The sequence below is a fragment of the Taudactylus pleione genome, unplaced genomic scaffold, assembly GCF_031769625.1.
Source record: "Taudactylus pleione unplaced genomic scaffold, aTauple2 ptg000256l, whole genome shotgun sequence".
In the NCBI taxonomy this organism is placed as follows: domain Eukaryota; kingdom Metazoa; phylum Chordata; class Amphibia; order Anura; family Myobatrachidae; genus Taudactylus; species Taudactylus pleione.
In genome coordinates this window covers 9,083,123-9,100,712 of record NW_028284658.1, presented here as the reverse complement: position 1 = coordinate 9,100,712, position 17,590 = coordinate 9,083,123, and the positions used below count along the sequence as shown (strand labels likewise).

General features: G+C 43.7%; 1 protein-coding gene across 1 annotated transcript in view; it reads right to left on the bottom strand.

Moving 5' to 3' along the window:
- The window catches only part of GGT7 (gamma-glutamyltransferase 7), a 74,314-nt gene that overhangs the window by 30,751 nt on the left and 25,973 nt on the right, over nucleotides 1-17,590 (bottom strand). The window contains exon 7 of the mRNA XM_088480632.1: nucleotides 13,489-13,682. Coding sequence (XP_088336758.1) covers nucleotides 13,489-13,682 — 194 coding nt within the window. The remainder of the gene's footprint in view (nucleotides 1-13,488; nucleotides 13,683-17,590) is intronic.

Here is a 17,590-nt window from a genome sequence, read left to right as displayed (position 1 = left end):
GATTGCATCTGTGACCATTGCCATAAGTTACGGCGATTCATCAAAAGCCCATTTCATGACTTTACGTAGTTTGGGTGCTCTGGATAAAGTGTGTATATTATTATAAGTCCCCTAAAGGATATATATTTCAGAAATGGCTGTACAGTATGTCAAAATTGGATTGCATTAGCTAAACAGAGCAAATGGCCACGTGACAACTAGCCTGTGTAGACAAGCTTCATAGACATAACGTCTGCTCTTACCCCAGGTGGCCCTGCTTGAATACAGCAAGAGGTTCGTTTGTAGCACCTTACATTAGCAGGCTTCCTACAATAAAATACCTTCAAAGCCAAGAGTGTTATCTGAGGTTTGGGTCTTGTAGCTGTGCTAATTTGCATTCACACAGGCCCTGGGAGAACAAAGACCAGTATTTCGGAGCCTGAAAAGGGTGGGGGCTGCTGGGGCATGAGCCAGTCATGGAACTATAAGGCTCAGCATTCCACACTGCTAGGTGTTCACTTAGTTTAAGTGAGATTTAAGTGCACCATTTCTCATACACACATTAATACGCACAATTGCGCTGTTAACTAGTCGTATATTAGCGAATGCATAAGATCCTGTATGAAAACGCTGTTTATTAGCTTCATGCGCATGCATCTGCCCCAAATTAACTAGCGTCTTTACATCACACCCCGCATACTTACACATTACATATTCACATAAAAGGTTTAATAAGCTTTAACGTATAAGATTTAAGTTTGTTCATTTAGCATAAATGCTGTAAAATAAAGATTATTTGGTAACTAAGGTTTTATACATGATAAGTAAGCCATGATTGGTATTGTTCTGATGCGTACTCTTTCAACAGTATTCCGGTACCATTGGTGTGGAGATCGCATCATGCATTCTCAACTTATGGATCGCAGAGACTTCAAGCAACAAAAAAGAAAAAATGTTAGGATGTTGCATGAGGCAGGAAACCAGAGACCCCCAGTTGTTAGAGGCTGGGTTGTGTCTATTTGAATCAACCTGTTAAATGCCTTGTAACATATGCCCTCTCCTTTAGGACCAATGGTATTAGCAACAAACTTCTCTATTGTGTTGTTTATTTTTTTGGGGTATAAATATGTGTGCTGACCCTGGGTTCCTAGTCTTTGTGCTGAATGCTGATTAACGAGGGGTTTCTTGCTGATGCCTAACATCTGGACTAGAGAGCGCTGCGTATAATTGTACTTGGGTCTGTATAATCTCTTTGCGATAAGATTATATGAGGATCATAGCGTGTAACTGCTGTACTTTTACTTGAATAATACTTTGTGCTTTGGAACCACAGATTCTAGGTCTGGAGTCTTTATTTACTGTATGACTGCGTACGCAAATTAGCGTCATCCTTAGAGGTTTATAGGTAGGATATTAGAAGGCATAGGCAGGGGTATATAGAGGTTCAAAAGCAGTATCCTTAGTTGGGGGCTCGTCGTGAAGTCACTTACCTACTCACACGGCACATACGGCTATCGATATCTCAGCAAAGGGTGGAGTGGCCACATGCAGGGTTTACCTGCAACCGCTTTGTGCTGAAAGATCGCTATCCGTTTTCGTGTGAGCCAAGGAAGCTGACTAGAATCCAGGGACAAGAGAGGAAAAAGTTTGTTTTCCTTTGTTGATAGAACCTAACATTTAAAGGGGTGCCACAGTATTGAGCACGTGGCTGAGTCGCAGTTTTGCGCACAGTAAAGACGCACTTTTGCGTACGCAGCTAAAAAGTTGTCATACGGTTGTGTGGTAGTCGCATTATTGTGTATGTGACTGGTCGCACAATAGCGTATACGTACTTCCGGTTGTGCTGCCACGTGTTTAAATAAAGCCGTTGAGGTTTACATTTTTCAATTGTTATCAATATCTGGGTTAATGTGTATTTTTCTGCGCAGGAAAAAGTGTGTAACAGTGAGTATTTATTGGTAGGGGTAACTTGTTCCCTACAGTTAGAGGTACCGTATGACCTTTAAGGGCTAAGTGCTAGTCGCTCGGTAAGCAGCTTACCGTTCTATACACAGTAGCAGGTGTACATGTTGTCTTTGTTGTAGAGAGGTGCGTGGAAGTAGCCGACATAAACTTCCATAGGTGTGGAAGTTGCCTTACTAAATCTTATCCGGGTGTGGAAGTTGCCTTTTTCAAATCTTATCCAGGTGTGTGGGCGCCGCCGACTTAAATCGTCCACAGGTAAGTGAAAGTATCTTGATTGTCTTTCACCAGTTTAAATCTTTATTGAAAAGCATAGGAGTTGTCTCAGAATGGGGGCCATGCAAACAATAGAGATGTTAGACAATGATGTGCTGCTAATGGAAGCGCCGTTTGGATCGGCCCGTCGTATTATGCATACTAAGTACGGTACTTATGTGATAAGGTATTGTGATGTATGGTTTAAAATGACGATGAAGAGTGTTAGACCGTTTCCCAGAATTGGTAGTTTTGATAAAAATGTACTAGATAATGTCCGGGATCACATCAGTGTGATGCGCTCCCGAGAGAAAAAGGTAAAATATTATGAATGTTTAAAGTTGTGGCAGTATGAAGGGGATGCGTGGCTTAAAAATGTGCAAGCGACGCAAACTAGCGTTGCGAGTGCATTGCCTGAGAATACATCCGCGACGCTACATGGCAATACAGGCGAGCCGCAAAATGGCGCGCACGTGCAGTAAGGTAGCGTTGTGGAGAGTATTGCCAGCAGTTCACGCTCACCACCCCCACCTTATGTGGATGGAGGTGCAAGTACAGTTACCACATATACCCATAAAAATGTAACAAGCAATTTGTACCCTCTCCTAAGCAACCATAAATAAAATGTTTATGATGTGGATGATGAGCCTATTGTAATGTCTGCCATTTCCCATGCTGTGCAAATGATAGATGTTGCATCACCACAATCACGAGTGGTGCCGCCATCTTCATCGGTAACAGCAAGGGAAGTGCTAACACCCTCTGCACCCATAGAGGAAGTTGTTAATACCATACGTAGCAGCAGCAGATTAAACCCCCAGCCAGGTAACAAGGTCAAAGGTAGCAGCGCTACCGGTCTGCATCCCATTCGGACAATAACCGTTCCGAATGGAAATGCAGATGCGAACGGTGTAGTGCCCACGAGGGAAGTAGTAATGCATTGTCCCTGGACAAGAGCAGAACTAAGGGGGTCATTCAGACCCACTCGTGAGCGCAGGACGCTCGCAAGCAGGCCGATGTTCCCCCACTGCGCATGCGCACGACGGAGGGAGCCCGTCGTGCCGGGTGCGCATGCGCGAGACCCGGCGAGCGACGGACTCTCCATAGCTTCGGGTCTCGCACCAAAGGGGGCGTGCTGTCGATGTTGATTGACAGTACGCCCCCTTTGGTGGGCGTGCCGGGGGCGTGCCTGCCAGACGGAGGCGTTCCCATGGGAACGCCTACCGTCTGAAGCCGGCCCCACTGACATCACTAGTGATGTCAGTGGGAGTGATTTTGGCTCTGATAGAGCCAAAATCACTCCTGGGCTTGCAGCAGCGAGACCCTACCGCAGGGTCTCCGTCGCAAGCCCGATGGTCGCGATGGTCAAGACCATCGCGACCATCATCATGGACACTCGCATAAGCTGTGGGTGGTCACCCACAGCTATGCGAGCGGCCAGGAGGCCGCTCCATTTTCATGGAGGAGGGCCCTGATTCAGAGCGAGCGCTCTGGTCAGAGCGTTCGGCTCTGAATCAGGCCCTAAATTCCATCATAAATGATTTCCCCGATCCCAAAAAGGAACTAGCCAAATGTCAAAGATTTTTGAGAAATTTGGGTAGTTCTCATGAGCCAACTAATAAAGATTGGCGTGTGGTGTTAAGGGCCTGTCTACCACGCAATACCGACGTGACAAAATTTATCACGGATTGTGTATTGGATGGTGACGTTCCCTTAAAAGAACAAGTAAACTAAGGTAACATTTCCCGCATTGTAACTCAATTGGGTATATATTTTCCGGTAGTAGTTAACTGGAACAAAATTTTCACCATTAAGCAAAAGGAGAGTGAATCTGCAGAAGATTATTGCGACCGGGCTCTGCAGGCTATCACCCAGTACACTGGGTTAGAAGATATTAAAGATAGCACTCACCACAGGGGAATGATAGTCACGGTACTCATGGACGGTCTGAAAGAGAATTTAAAGACTCGGGTTCAGACCTCACAACCTGGCTGGAGGGGAGTAACAATAGATACCCTCATAGAATCTGCCATAAAACATGATAAAAACAATTCAAAGAAGAGAGAGACCCAGAGCGAAAAACTAATGGCTGTCAGTATACAAGCTCTGGAGGGAATGACGGTAACATCACAGCCAACAGACACACTCGCATCTGCACACACACTTACACCTGAACAGTTATATGCCTTCACTAACCCTACGCAACAACAAACACAGCTCTATTCCACAAACCCTATACAACCACAGGTCCCATACTACTCACAAACCTCATATCCCCCACAATACCCTTACCCTCCCTATCCTTACCCATATCCACCACCTTTACCCTCTGCTCAAACCTCACAACAATACGTGTCTTCACCTGATCCACGAACATGTTTTAATTGTAAACAAACAGGACACTTAAGTAGAAACTGTACAGTAAAAAGAGTAGGAACCTCAAATCAGGGAAGACCTGGACATCCCCATAAGGGATATGCACATAGACCAGCAAATGTCCAGCAGGCACCAACTCCAATTGTGGCCGTAAATGCTTTATTGGAGAATGGCAGCCAACGCTAGGGGTCAGGTCATACCTGTAGTCTACAGATAGTCAGGTTAACGGGAAGTACTAGGGAAGAACCGGTCATGATGGTTGATGTAGCTGGTACTGAATATCCTTTTCTTGTAGACACAGGGGCGACCAGGTCAGTGATAAAATCTCCCATTAATTTACAGGTGACCAACGAGACAGTACCAACAATGGGTGTAACAGGCAAAGTGGAACATTATCCTTTAACAAAGTCCACAGAGGTTACAATTGGGCCGTTGCATACCAGGCATTCTTTCCTTCTGGCTGCTGCGATTCCTACTAACCTGCTGGGTAGAGACTTGTTATGTAAGATGGGATGTGTTATATATTGCACCCCCGATGGTGTATTTTTAGATATCCCAGAGAGAGTTGCACACGAGGTGCGGGATATGTTGGACACTCCCCAAAGGATAATGTATCACTCTACAAGTTTAAATGAAAATCCATCTCAGGTAGATGAAATGATGTCCCAAATTCCAGATTCTCTTTGGACTAAGGATGGACAGGACACTGGATTAATGGCAAACGTAAGCCCTGTAATGGTAAATTTAAAAAGCGGTAGGCAAGCTCCAAAAATTCCCCAGTACCCACTAAAACAGGAGGTAGAATTAGGGGTTTTTACAATAATTGAGCGATTATTGCAACAGGGAATTTTAGTTCGTACAGCTAGTGTAGCCAACAGTCCCATCTTCCCGGTGAAGAAGAGTGGTGGGAGGGGTTATAGGCTGGTACAAGACCTTAGAGGTGTTAATAAGGTAGTAGAGAGCCAATTCCCTGTAGTGCCAAATCCAGCTGTCATCCTGATGCAGATACCACCAAATGCAACTCATTTCACTGTCATTGACCTCTGTTCTGCTTTCTTCTCTGTGCCTCTCCACCCTGACTGTCAGTATCTATTCGCATTTACAGAGGTGTACAACACACATGGACACGTTTACCCAAGGTTTCATAGACAGCCCCAGTATCTTCTCCCAGGCATTGCACGATTACAATCTTTTCAACCTGCCAATGGATCTGTTTTAATTCAATATGTGGACGATTTATTGCTATGTTCTGACTCATTTATATCATGTTTGAATGATACTAAACTTTTGTTGCTTCATCTCTCGCATACAGGACACAAGGTGGCTAAGGACAAACTACAGCCGAGCCAATCCAGAGTAAAATATTTGGGACACTGCCTAACCTAGGGGTTACGACATCTTACAAATGATAGAATCCAGGCCATACAGAACATGACACTGCCGCAGAATCAACAGCAAATTCGTACCTTCTTGGGAATGTGTGGATACTGTAGAATGTGGATCCCAGGTTTTTCTATTTTGGCCTTGCCTTTACAGGAATTAGTCTCTTCCTCAAAGCCCGATCGTGTCATACACACAGAGGAAACAGAGCAGGCTTGTCTTAATCTTAAGGATAGTCTGACAAAAGCTCCTGTATTGGGAATACCTGATTATGAAAAACCTTTTGATTTGTATTGTACGGAAGCCGATGGTTGTGCTGCAGGTGTCCTTACACAAAAACATGGTGATGCCAGTAGGCCCGTAGCATACTACAGTGCCCAATTGGACACTGTGGCAAGATCACTCGCCACTTGTTTGAGAAGTGTAGCAGCTACCGCTTTATTGGTGAGTAAAAGTGAGGACGTAGTATTGGGTCATGATATGATTGTCTACACTCCCCATGCTGTATCTGCTCTGTTGAACTCAGCTCAAACTAGACACGTCTCTTCGGCTAGGTTTACCAAATGGGAACTAGCTCTAATTGCACCCGCAAACATCACTGTTAAACGTTGCAGCACGCTGAATCCAGCAACGTATTTACCATATGTACAACATGATGTACAAAGGGTGGAAGGAGGCGAGTTGCTGGCGGGAGGTGAGTTCAGCAGACATAATGATATGCACGATTGTATGGAATATCTGAATCAGACCTTTACTGCTAGACCTGACATACATAACACACCTTTAGAGAATGTGGATGTGACTTTTTATACAGATGGGAGTTGTCATAGACAAACAGACACAGGTGAATTATGTACAGGTTATGCTGTTGTAAATGACACAGACATCATAGAAGCTAAGCCTCTTGGTCCTCCTCACTCAGCCCAGGTGGCAGAGTTAGTAGCACTAACTAGAGCGTGTGAACTGGCAGCAGGCAAATCTGCTAACATTTACACTGACTCGAGGTACGCATTCGGGGTGGTGCACGATTTTGGGGCTCTATGGCGTCTGAGAAATTTTATGACAGCAGCAGGCACACCAGTTGCACATTCCCGACACATAAAACATCTTTTAGAAGCAATCCAACTGCCCAAAGCGGTGGCAGTAATTAAATGTAAAGCCCATACATGTGAGGATGATCCGGTGTCACTGGGCAACAACAGAGCAATCAAGCTGCAAAATGGGCAGTAGGGTTAAAAATGTTTTCTCCCACTGAAAAAATTATGTCTTTCCAAACAATTGATATGCTGAAATTAATTGAGATGCAAAATTTGTGTTCAATTCAGGAAAAGTCCATTTGGAAGTCCAAGGGATGTGGGCAAGAGTCCTCCGGGCTCTGGAGGGACGGACAAGGTAAACCAGTAGCCCCCAAGGCATATTACCCCACCCTGGCTGAGGCAGTACATGGTCTGACTCATCTGGGAAAACAAGGTATGTGCAAGTTGGTGAGAGCATACTGGTTCTGCACCAGGTTTTTCTTCACAAGCAGAAAAGATAGCAATGTCCTGTCTGACCTGCTTGAGGAAGAACATAGGGAAAGCAATCCCTACCGAACCGTCCCACATTCCACCGACTGATGGACCTTTCCAGGTGATACAAATTGATTTCATCCAATTACCACCCTGCAGGAATCTTAAGTATGTATTAGTGTGCACTGATGTATTTTCTAATTGGGTTGAGGCCTACCCAGCGGCCACTAATACTGCTGCGTTTACTGCCAAGAAAATAGTTCAGGAATTTGTATGCAGGTACGGTATCCCTAAAATCATTGAGAGTGACAGGGGTACTCATTTCACAGGTGATGTTTTTCAAAATATGTGTAAGCTGATGGGTATTAATAGCCGACTTCACACCCCCTATCGACCGCAAGCCAGTGCCAAGGTAGAGAGGATGAACGGGACTATTAAAAATAAATTAAGCAAAATCATGGCAGAGACTGGACTAGGATGGCCAGAAGCGTTACCTTTGGTCCTACATAGCATAAGGACCACTCCTAGACCCCCTCTAAATCTGTCCCCATTTGAAATACTGTTCGGTAGATAACCTCATTTGATTATAAATCCACAGGAAGACTTGAAGGGTAACAACAAGGTAACTGTAAAGTATCTTATATCAATGAGTAAGCAGTTAAAGCAACAGCAGCAGAAACTGAAATTGTTGTCCCATGATATGCCTGAAACTAACTGTCATAATGTTGAACCAGGAGAATATGTTATGATCAGAAATTTCTTGCGTTCAGGTTGTTTGACTGATCGGTGGGAAGGTCTGTACCAGGTGCTGCTGACAAGTACTACATCTTTGAAGGTGGCTGAGAGAGATACCTGGATCCATTCCACTCACTGCAAAAAGGTCAATCAACCAGTGGAGAAACAAGTCGGAGACAAGGCTGATAGCGTGGACCTGTCGATCGCGAGCTTGTTCCGGGAGGATTGAAATGGTCGTAGTGAGATACCTGAACTAAGAGAAATTTGCAGGTCTTGTTGTGACAATGGACGGGCCTGCTGTGTTCATTTTCATATTCTCTTTTAGAGTGTTCACCATCCTGGTCGGTTCGGGAATATCCAGTTTCTGTGATGGGAGACCGATTGAGGAAATGGGAGCTGATGGCAGTGCTGATGGAGTGGAGTCAGGAGGAGTGCAATGCCAATCAGGGGAGTGTCTGACCAATCTTAGTACTGTTATTGTTAAGAGAGCTGTCATTCCGCATACTCGGGGACGGTGTGGAGGTTTATTGTCTGAAGATTCCTGTATTTGTGAGCTTTGTGGGTCCCTAGTTGATGAGAACTGTATCCAACGGTGCCAACCTAAATATAACCCGTACTGGGGTGGGTATCCTTTAGAGGAGTATCATAGCATGGTAGGCAAAGTGTTAAATCAAACTGATTGCTGGGTGTGTTCACATGTGCCACAGGGACAGCCAACATAGGGTTGGTGCCATTTCCGCTGAATATCACGGAAATTTTAGATTTACAGAAAGGGAAAACATTTGATGGAAAATTCCTCTCATCCAAACCACCTCATTTCAAACTCTATCAATTCCAAGTAGATAGATCACTTTTGTGTTTAAACATAACCAACCCCAATAAACCCGGGAGTTGTGAAGTGACAGGGAATAATCAGACGATGACCTTCTCACAAAGAGCTGATAAAGGCCCTCATTCAGAGCCGTACGCTCTGAGCAGAGCGCACGCTCTGAATGAGGGCCGGGCTCCATTTTCATGGAGCGTCCTCCTGGACGCTCGTATAGCTGTGGGTCACCACCCACAGGCTATACGAGCGTGCTTTGTGATGGCCGCGATGGTCGAGACCATCGTGACCATCGAAATTGCGAGCCGGAGCCTGCGGTTGAGGTTTTCAACCGCAAGCTTCGGAGTGATTTTGGCTCTATCAGAGCCAAAATCACTCCCACTGACATCACTAGTGATGTCAGTGGGCTGGCTTCTGACGGGAGGCGTTCCCGTGGGAACGCCCCCGTCAGGGAGGCACGCCCCCGGCACGCCCACCAAAGGGGGCGTGCTGTCAATCAACATTGACAGCACGCCCCCTTTGATCGGACACAACGAGCGAAGGACTTTCCTTCGCTCGTCGCGTCTGGCGCATGCGCACGACGGAGCTCCCTCCGTCGTGCGCATGCTCAGTGCATAACATCGACCCACTTGCGAGCGGACAGCCGCTCGCGAGTGGGTCTGAATCAGGCCCAATGAGTCCATAAACCATGATCTGTTACGCTCAATTAAATCTAGTGGGAAACATTTTAGGTATCGGTATACATTGAGTTCCACCAAAGAAATTATTGGTAAGGTGCCAGATGGTTATTGTGCTAAAATAATACAGCCAGAAACTTGCATGTACCAGATGGAAGACCCAGAAATAGGATTGTTTGCAAGGGAAATGTGCTTAATGATAATGATGCATACCATTCCTTATGTTCTCCCTGATAATGTATATTTTATATGTGGAAGAAAAGCGTATAAGTGGCTCTCCCCGAGTTCCGAAGGTTTGTGTTACCTGGGAAGATTAGTCCCAGAAGTTATGACCCTCACACATGCTGAAATTCTTGGTATACATAAAAACACACCGTCACCATATCTTCACACACAATATGAACACAGAGGCAAACGAAATATGATACCTGGTGACGTGCACAAAGCCACTCAGTTAATTAGTGAGACAACTGGCTTTCAAGTTTTAGTTGCATTGGATTTCACCAGGATTGCTCAGGGTACATTAAACTTTAAATATATTCAGGAACTTGCTAAATTGATAGATAATATCACCGAGATGTACGATGACACATTCAGGTATACAGGGAGAGAATTGCAAGGGTACAAGAAAGAACTGGTGCAACACAGGCTAGTGTTAAATTATTTAACTGCTGTTACTGGAGGGTATTGCGTAACGTTGGCCACCCAATTTGGATTAAAATGTTGCACCTATGTCACCAATGATACCAGCGACCCTAAGGAAGTGATAGACTGGAAGATGGATGAAATTCTGCAGCTAAAATGGGAATTTCGTAAGAACCATAATGCTTCAGTGGCTGAAGTAGGGGAGAAGATAGAAGGATGGGTTTCATGGCTGAACCCAGTGAAATGGTTCTCAGATCTAGGGGAATGGGTCCAGGAAGTGATCGCCAGCATCGGCAAATTCTTAATCCTTATACTGACTGTCATCTTAATAATTGGCATATGTGTCCGGTGTGTTCCTATTGTATTGTAAAAGTGTGTAAAATGTAAAAATAGAGTAAAAAGAAAGAACGAAATTATGATGGTGGTCAGTATGAATACCGAGGTAAATACAGAACTGCATTACAACCCTGAACTAGGAAATACCATCATTTAATGTATTATATTTAGACATGCATAGAATGTATTATTGAAATGTTATTTTTAAAAACACCTCAGATAATGTAAAGTCTCAATTCCCCTTCAAGACTGCCTTTATAGGACTGGTGTATCCTACACCTTTCACATGATCTTCCAAGATCCGCGGTGTGCGTATAATAGTTTTATGTCCCCACTCAGAGACAGGTCTTGTAGCTGTGCTAATTTGCATTCACACAGGCCCTGGGAGAACAAAGACCAGTATTTCGGAGCCTGAAAAGGGTGGGGGCTGCTGGGGCATGAGCCAGTCATGGAACTATAAGGCTCAGCATTCCACACTGCTAGGTGTTCACTTAGTTTAAGTGAGATTTAAGTGCACCATTTCTCATACACACATTAATACGCACAATTGCGCTGTTAACTAGTCGCATATTAGCGAATGCATTAGATCCTGTATGAAAACGCTGTTTATTAGCTTCATGCGCATGCATCTGCCCCAAGTTAACTAACGTCTTTACATCACACCCCGCATACTTACACATTACATATTCACATAAAAGGTTTAATAAGCTTTAACGTATAAGATTTAAGTTTGTTCATTTAGCATAAATGCTGTAAAATAAAGATTATTTGGTAACTAAGGTTTTATACATGATAAGTAAGCCGTGATTGGTATTGTTCTGATGCGTACTCTTTCAACAGTATTCCGGTACCATCGGTGTGGAGATCGCATCATGCATTCTCAACCTATGGACCACAGAGACTTCAAGCAACAAAAAATGAATAACTGTTAGGATGTTGCATGAGGCAGGAAACCAGAGACCCCCAGTTGTTAGAGGCTGGGTTGTGTCTATTTGAATCAACCTGTTAAATGCCTTGTAACATATGCCCTCTCCTTTAGGACCAATGGTATTAGCAACAAACTTCTCTATTGTGTTGTTTATTTCCGGGGGGTATAAATATGTGTGCTGACCCTGGGTTCCTAGTCTTTGTGCTGAATGCTGATTGACGAGGGGTTTCTTGCTGATGCCTAACATTTGGACCAGAGAGCGCTGCGTATGTATAATTGTACTTGGGTCTGTATAATCTCTTTGCACTAAGATTATATGAGAATCATAGCGTGTAACTGCTGTACTTTTACTTGAATAATACTTTGTGCTTTGGAACCACAGATTCTAGGTCTGGAGTCTTTATTTACTGTATGACTGCGTACGCAAATTAGCGTCATCCTTAAGAGGTTTATAGGTAGGATATTAGAAGGTATAGGCAGGGGTATATAGAGGTTCAAAGGCAGTATCCTTAACATCGATTATTTTGCAATTACGCCCATATAGAGGATCCATTCGCAAAGTGAGTGACAGGTAGTCAGCATTTGTGGGAGGTAACAGTAGGTGGCTAGGCAAACGCAGACGTGTCTGACCATTTAAATGCCAATTTATTTTATGTCTCTCAATAGTTACAAAATATATATTTACTGCACATTGTTGTACACTGTATTTGACATTTGCTGTAGAAAAAACACTGCACACAGCGATCATTCAGAGAGTGTGGAGAGAAGCAGGTCAGGCACTTGTAGACAAGCCACTCAAGTATTGGAAGCAAATAGAAGGACAGAAATGGCACAAGGGTTGGAGAGAGAGGTGGGGTCAAAGGATGGTTTGTTAAAGAGTGAATCTAAAGCTGGAAGAGGGAATGCCAATGAAGAGGGATGAGTGTAAAAGATGGATACGGTGAAGGAAAGAATTGGGTGGATGAGGGAATGGAGAAGTTGAGAGGGAATAGGGATAATGCCACAAGCTGACGGGAAACATTACAGAGGAGTGTGAGTACCTCATCCTCAGTAATAGTAAAGAGACAACTAAGGGTTGGTGGGTGAAGAGAGGAGAGCATGGGATTGACGCAATTAATTCGGCAAGAGATTTTTGGATAGATGGGGTAATTTTTTCCATGGGGTTTGCGTACATCTCTGAACTGGGCCCTATGTGACCATTGAAGATAACACATTGCACCAGGTTTTATTTATGTGTATCCTAACATCAATTATTGTATGTTCTTTATTGTAATCAATAACAATTAACATTAGAGTTGCAGTTATTTTTAAGCTACAGAGTAATTAGATAAGTGGTATAAGTTTCTGAATTAACCAATTTTGATTCCATGATGTAAAAACATAAAATGTTACAAATAAAAAAAAAAGGGGATGGATGTTTATTATAGCTAATGTATAGAAAGGGACACTCCAGTCTCTGATAACTTTTCAACTTCCTGGGAATACTCACCTTGCCATGGCCAATACTTCATATAACTCCCAGGTCATAGAGCCTGGTGAATTTTGAAACTGGGCATGGTTGCAGGCTGATTGAGCAAGCCATGTGAAGTCTCATCTTGTCCAGATAATTACAGCCTGGCACCCTGTTAAGTCAGAGTATAGATGCCATGTAATAAAGCAAACTATTGGCCACTGGAAGGTGAGTATCTCTATTGTGGCAGAAGACCTCGGAGAGGAAATGCCTGTTCATCAGGCACTATACAGCTCCAGAGTGATTGTAAGAAGTGAGTAAACAGGCTATACAGATGTTAGCATAACTTGAGATGGATGTAATTGGTCTCAGGCAAGAATAGCATTTCTAAATGTAACTCATAATGCAAATGTGGCACAGCCATTTTATCTCACCTCAGCAACCATTTCCCGTGTCAAGTTGCTAGTGTAGAATGCATCCACCCCTCTTGCTGCTACTTCATGCAAAATGGCTGCCAGGTCTAGCCTTCTGACAAACGTCCCTGGTGTCAAAGGCAGTCCATGTGGGAAGAAGATCTCTTGAAAACTGATTGACAGACCATCTTCCTTCAAGTCACTGACGGCCTTAGCTGGCATAATAGAGAAAAATTAGCAGTTGAATGCCTCCCTACCATTTAAATAGGGATTAGTTAAAATAATTCTGGAAATCCATTGATAATATCAAACTCATTCTTACCTGACTGCTTTTTTTGCACTTTCCACACGTTAATACATTCATGAAAAGCGCTTTAAAAATAGGTAAAAAAAAAATCAATGGTGCTATCCCTACCACTGCAATGTTTACGTCGCATTTAAAATTGTACAAAGTGGCACAAACTGTTTCTCACACCATAATGTTAGCTTTCATGTGGATTTACCCACTTTTCCAGCACATGTGCATAAATAAAGCTTTAAGGGGCAATTCAATTAGATGCGATGGCCGCCATGTACCATTCTGGATTGGCACATTAAACCCAGCAACATCGCTAGATTTTCCTGGCAGCCCATAGAGGTGTGCAGTAAATCTAGTCATGTTGCAGGTACCATAATAGGCCAGACGGACATTGCGATGATGTACATATATAGGATATATTTATAGGGCAATTCCAGGTCATTACTGGAAGCACACCCATGTTTGACAAGTGTGCTATTAAATACTAAACTACATAGTCTCTTGGAATTAAAGCACCAACAATCTGATTTTCCCCTTAATTCATTGTACAAAAAAAATACTGTTTTATTTCTACATATTATACATGCAGATAAAGGTTACATTTATTTCAAGTCATTTTCTAAATAAAAAATTAAAAGTTGAATCAATTTGTTAAAATATTGCATATACACAACGTAATGTTGTCTATGAGCCTCAAGATGAGAAACACATTCAATATTGCACATATGATACAGCCTGTTTCGAGTAGTGGCAGTAAATAACCTCACTGTAATTAAAAATTCCAGATACACAAAAATGTCTGCAGTTCTATCTATAACAATGAGGAGAGTTAGGTAAAGGGTCAGTGGCGTAACTAGAGTCTTTGGCGCCCAGGGCAAGATGAAAAATGGCGCCCCCCCCCAACTGTGCAAGGGGCGTGGCCACTGAAAGATGGGGACAAGTCAACCGTTTCTCGTCACTCTGGGAGCATTCCTTTCCATTCCATATGCACCTTAATGCCCCCAGTAGTAGTGCCCCTTATGCACTTCCCCCAGTAGAAGTGCCCCTTACACAATGCCCCCTGTGGTAGTGCCCCTTATACAGTGCCCCCAGTAGTAGTGCCCTTTATGCAGTGCCCCAGTAGTAGTGCCCCTTATGCAGTGCCCCCAGTAGTAGTGCCCTTTATGCAGTGCCCCCAGTAATAGTGCCCCTTATGAAGTGCCCCCAGTAGAAGTGCCCCTAATGCAGTGCCCCCAGTAGTAGTTCCCCCTGTAGTAATGCCCCTTATGCAGTGCCCCCAGTAGTAGTGCCCCTTATGTAGTGCCCTCAGCAGTGCCCTTTATGCAGTGCCCCCAGTAGTGTCCCTTATGCAGTGCCCCCAGTAGTGCCCCTTATACAGTGCCCCCAGTAGTAGTGCCCCTTATGCAGTGCCCCCTGTAGTAGTGCCCCTAATGCAGTGCCCCAGTAGTGTTCCTTATGCAGTGCCCCCAGTATTAGTGCCCCCTTAAGCAGTGCCCCAGTAGTGCCCCTTATGCAATGCCCCCAGTAGTACCCCTTATGCAGTGCCCACAGTAGTGCCCCTTATGCAGTGCCCCTTACACATAAAACATATAAAACACAAAACCATACTAACCAGAATCCAGGCTCCTGCGCCTGCCGCCGTCCGCTCCTCCTGCTCGGCACTATGGGTAGCCCCTTTCCCCCGCTGCGTCAGACAGCACCCAGAGCATGTGCCCCGCTCCACACGCCCTAGTTACGCCACTTAAAAGGGTATATATAGCTTGGCACATACTAACCAGAATAACCTATGCTGCACTGAGGTCATGCCCCAAACAGGGATGGGGATGTCCTACTTGAGTACAAGCCTGTTCATGTTGTGAAAAGAGTTGTTGTCACAGCACACCTTACCAGGGAAAGCATATCGGGCCATACCTCTACGAAAGTTATGCGTGCCTTTCTTCTCCGGCCCCGATTACCCGTTGTGCTGATCCAATCCACGATTCGATCTGCTGATTGGTGGCCAACGATGTTCAGCGATCCATTGGTAGATCGGGGAAAACCGGCATGGTAAAAATCCCAGACTCACTGATCCAGATAATTTTTTAGTTGGGATCGTAGGATTGAGGTTTTCCCAGTTTCCCCGACAAAACATGGGCCCAATTACTGTATGGGCATCATTACTATGTGCAAAATCTCTTTTTGTATTCTCTTGCCATGTTTTGATTTCTTTTTATCAGATTGGGGAGCAGTCAAGCAGAGTTTATGAGCGCTCTTGGACATGCCAATGTTGTACAAATCTCTGGTTAATGTACAAGACTTTGGGCTAATCAAATCTCAACAGATATTGTTTATGAGACATGTAACTGATCAAAATAATAATGATATATATATTCGGGTTTGTGAAGGCCTTTGTGTAGCTGCATAATCTGATAATTGTACTTGATCAAAAATGTACCAGTTGTAACATCATGAAGGTCTAGAGATAATATAGCATTCAGTGGCATCACTAGAGGGGTGCAGGCTGCACCAGGTGACACCATCCGAGGGGGTGACACCAAAATAGCAGAGCTGCTCTTTTTAGTGTCACCCCCTTGGATGGTACCACCGAGCAGGAGTGAGATCAGGCTGCCCAGAAGTTCCCAGAGCGCTGGGCAAGCCCCCAGCATACCACAAATGGGGGCGCGACACGAGGTTATGCCCCTAATATGGCATACATCAGGGGGACTGGCTTTGCAGACCGAGGTCACATTGCTTTTGCAAGCACATGTCTTCGGCATGCGCAAGAAGTCCAGGACTGGGGGTGAGAGCAGGTAAGTAGGTGCACTGGGTGATACCCACCCTAATGACACCACTGATAACATCATTGGTCCTTAAAATTAATTAGTTATATTTTTGATAATAGTAGTAAAGCAGTGCATTAGCACATAGAAATAGTTCTATTATGCTGTTGAAGACAGTTATTGTGTATTTTGTATATATGAACAAATAGGAGTTTTAGGCCATGCCGTAGTCCTGTCACAGTCAGACTGATCAATCTAAGGACCAACCTGCTTCTGCGTCATAGAGGGAGGGAACAAAAACAATTAAATTAAATAACTAAGTGCCAATTCCACAATTCTTTGTGGGATCAACCTGCTGCTGAGAAATCTACTAGCCCCTCCTCAGCCCATTGGTTATTCCAGGAATTATGAGTCAATTTCTGTTGTATTTTAAAACCTGTTTTGCAAATTATATTTTTTTATGAATTTTAGATATAATCTTTGCTTCAATTTCTTGTAATAATAAATCACATTTAATAACACTTTGTGTTCACAAATAAATATGTGTCAAAAAGTCTTGTTTTTTGTTATGCTACATTCAAGCATGAAGTTGATGTGTGGCATAAGCTTATGATTACACTGTATTGTGATTGTATAATGCATATGTCAGGGGAGTAAATGTATGCTTCATAACACTGCTAGTTCTTGACGTAGATCACACTGATTGCAGTGTTTTTTAATAGTGATGTGAGATAGACTATTGGGAGGTTTAAGCATTTTAGACAGACCAGGGGATGATATATGTAATAGCATGTGATTTGCCGGCTGCTGGAAAATGTTGTAGATCTTACATATAGATTGAAAGTGGCAGTAATTTAAAAGGCAAAAACAGGTAGTTTTTGTCTTTTAAATTATTGTTGCTTTAACTCTACACATAAAATCTATAATATTTTCCAGCTACCGACAACCTGCAGGCTATTACATATACCCCAAGGTAGTTTTGCTTTGATAAACCCTTTTACACTCATATGTCACAAATAGCAAGGATGGGCAACTGGGCCATGATAATCAAGGGACAGGGTAAGCT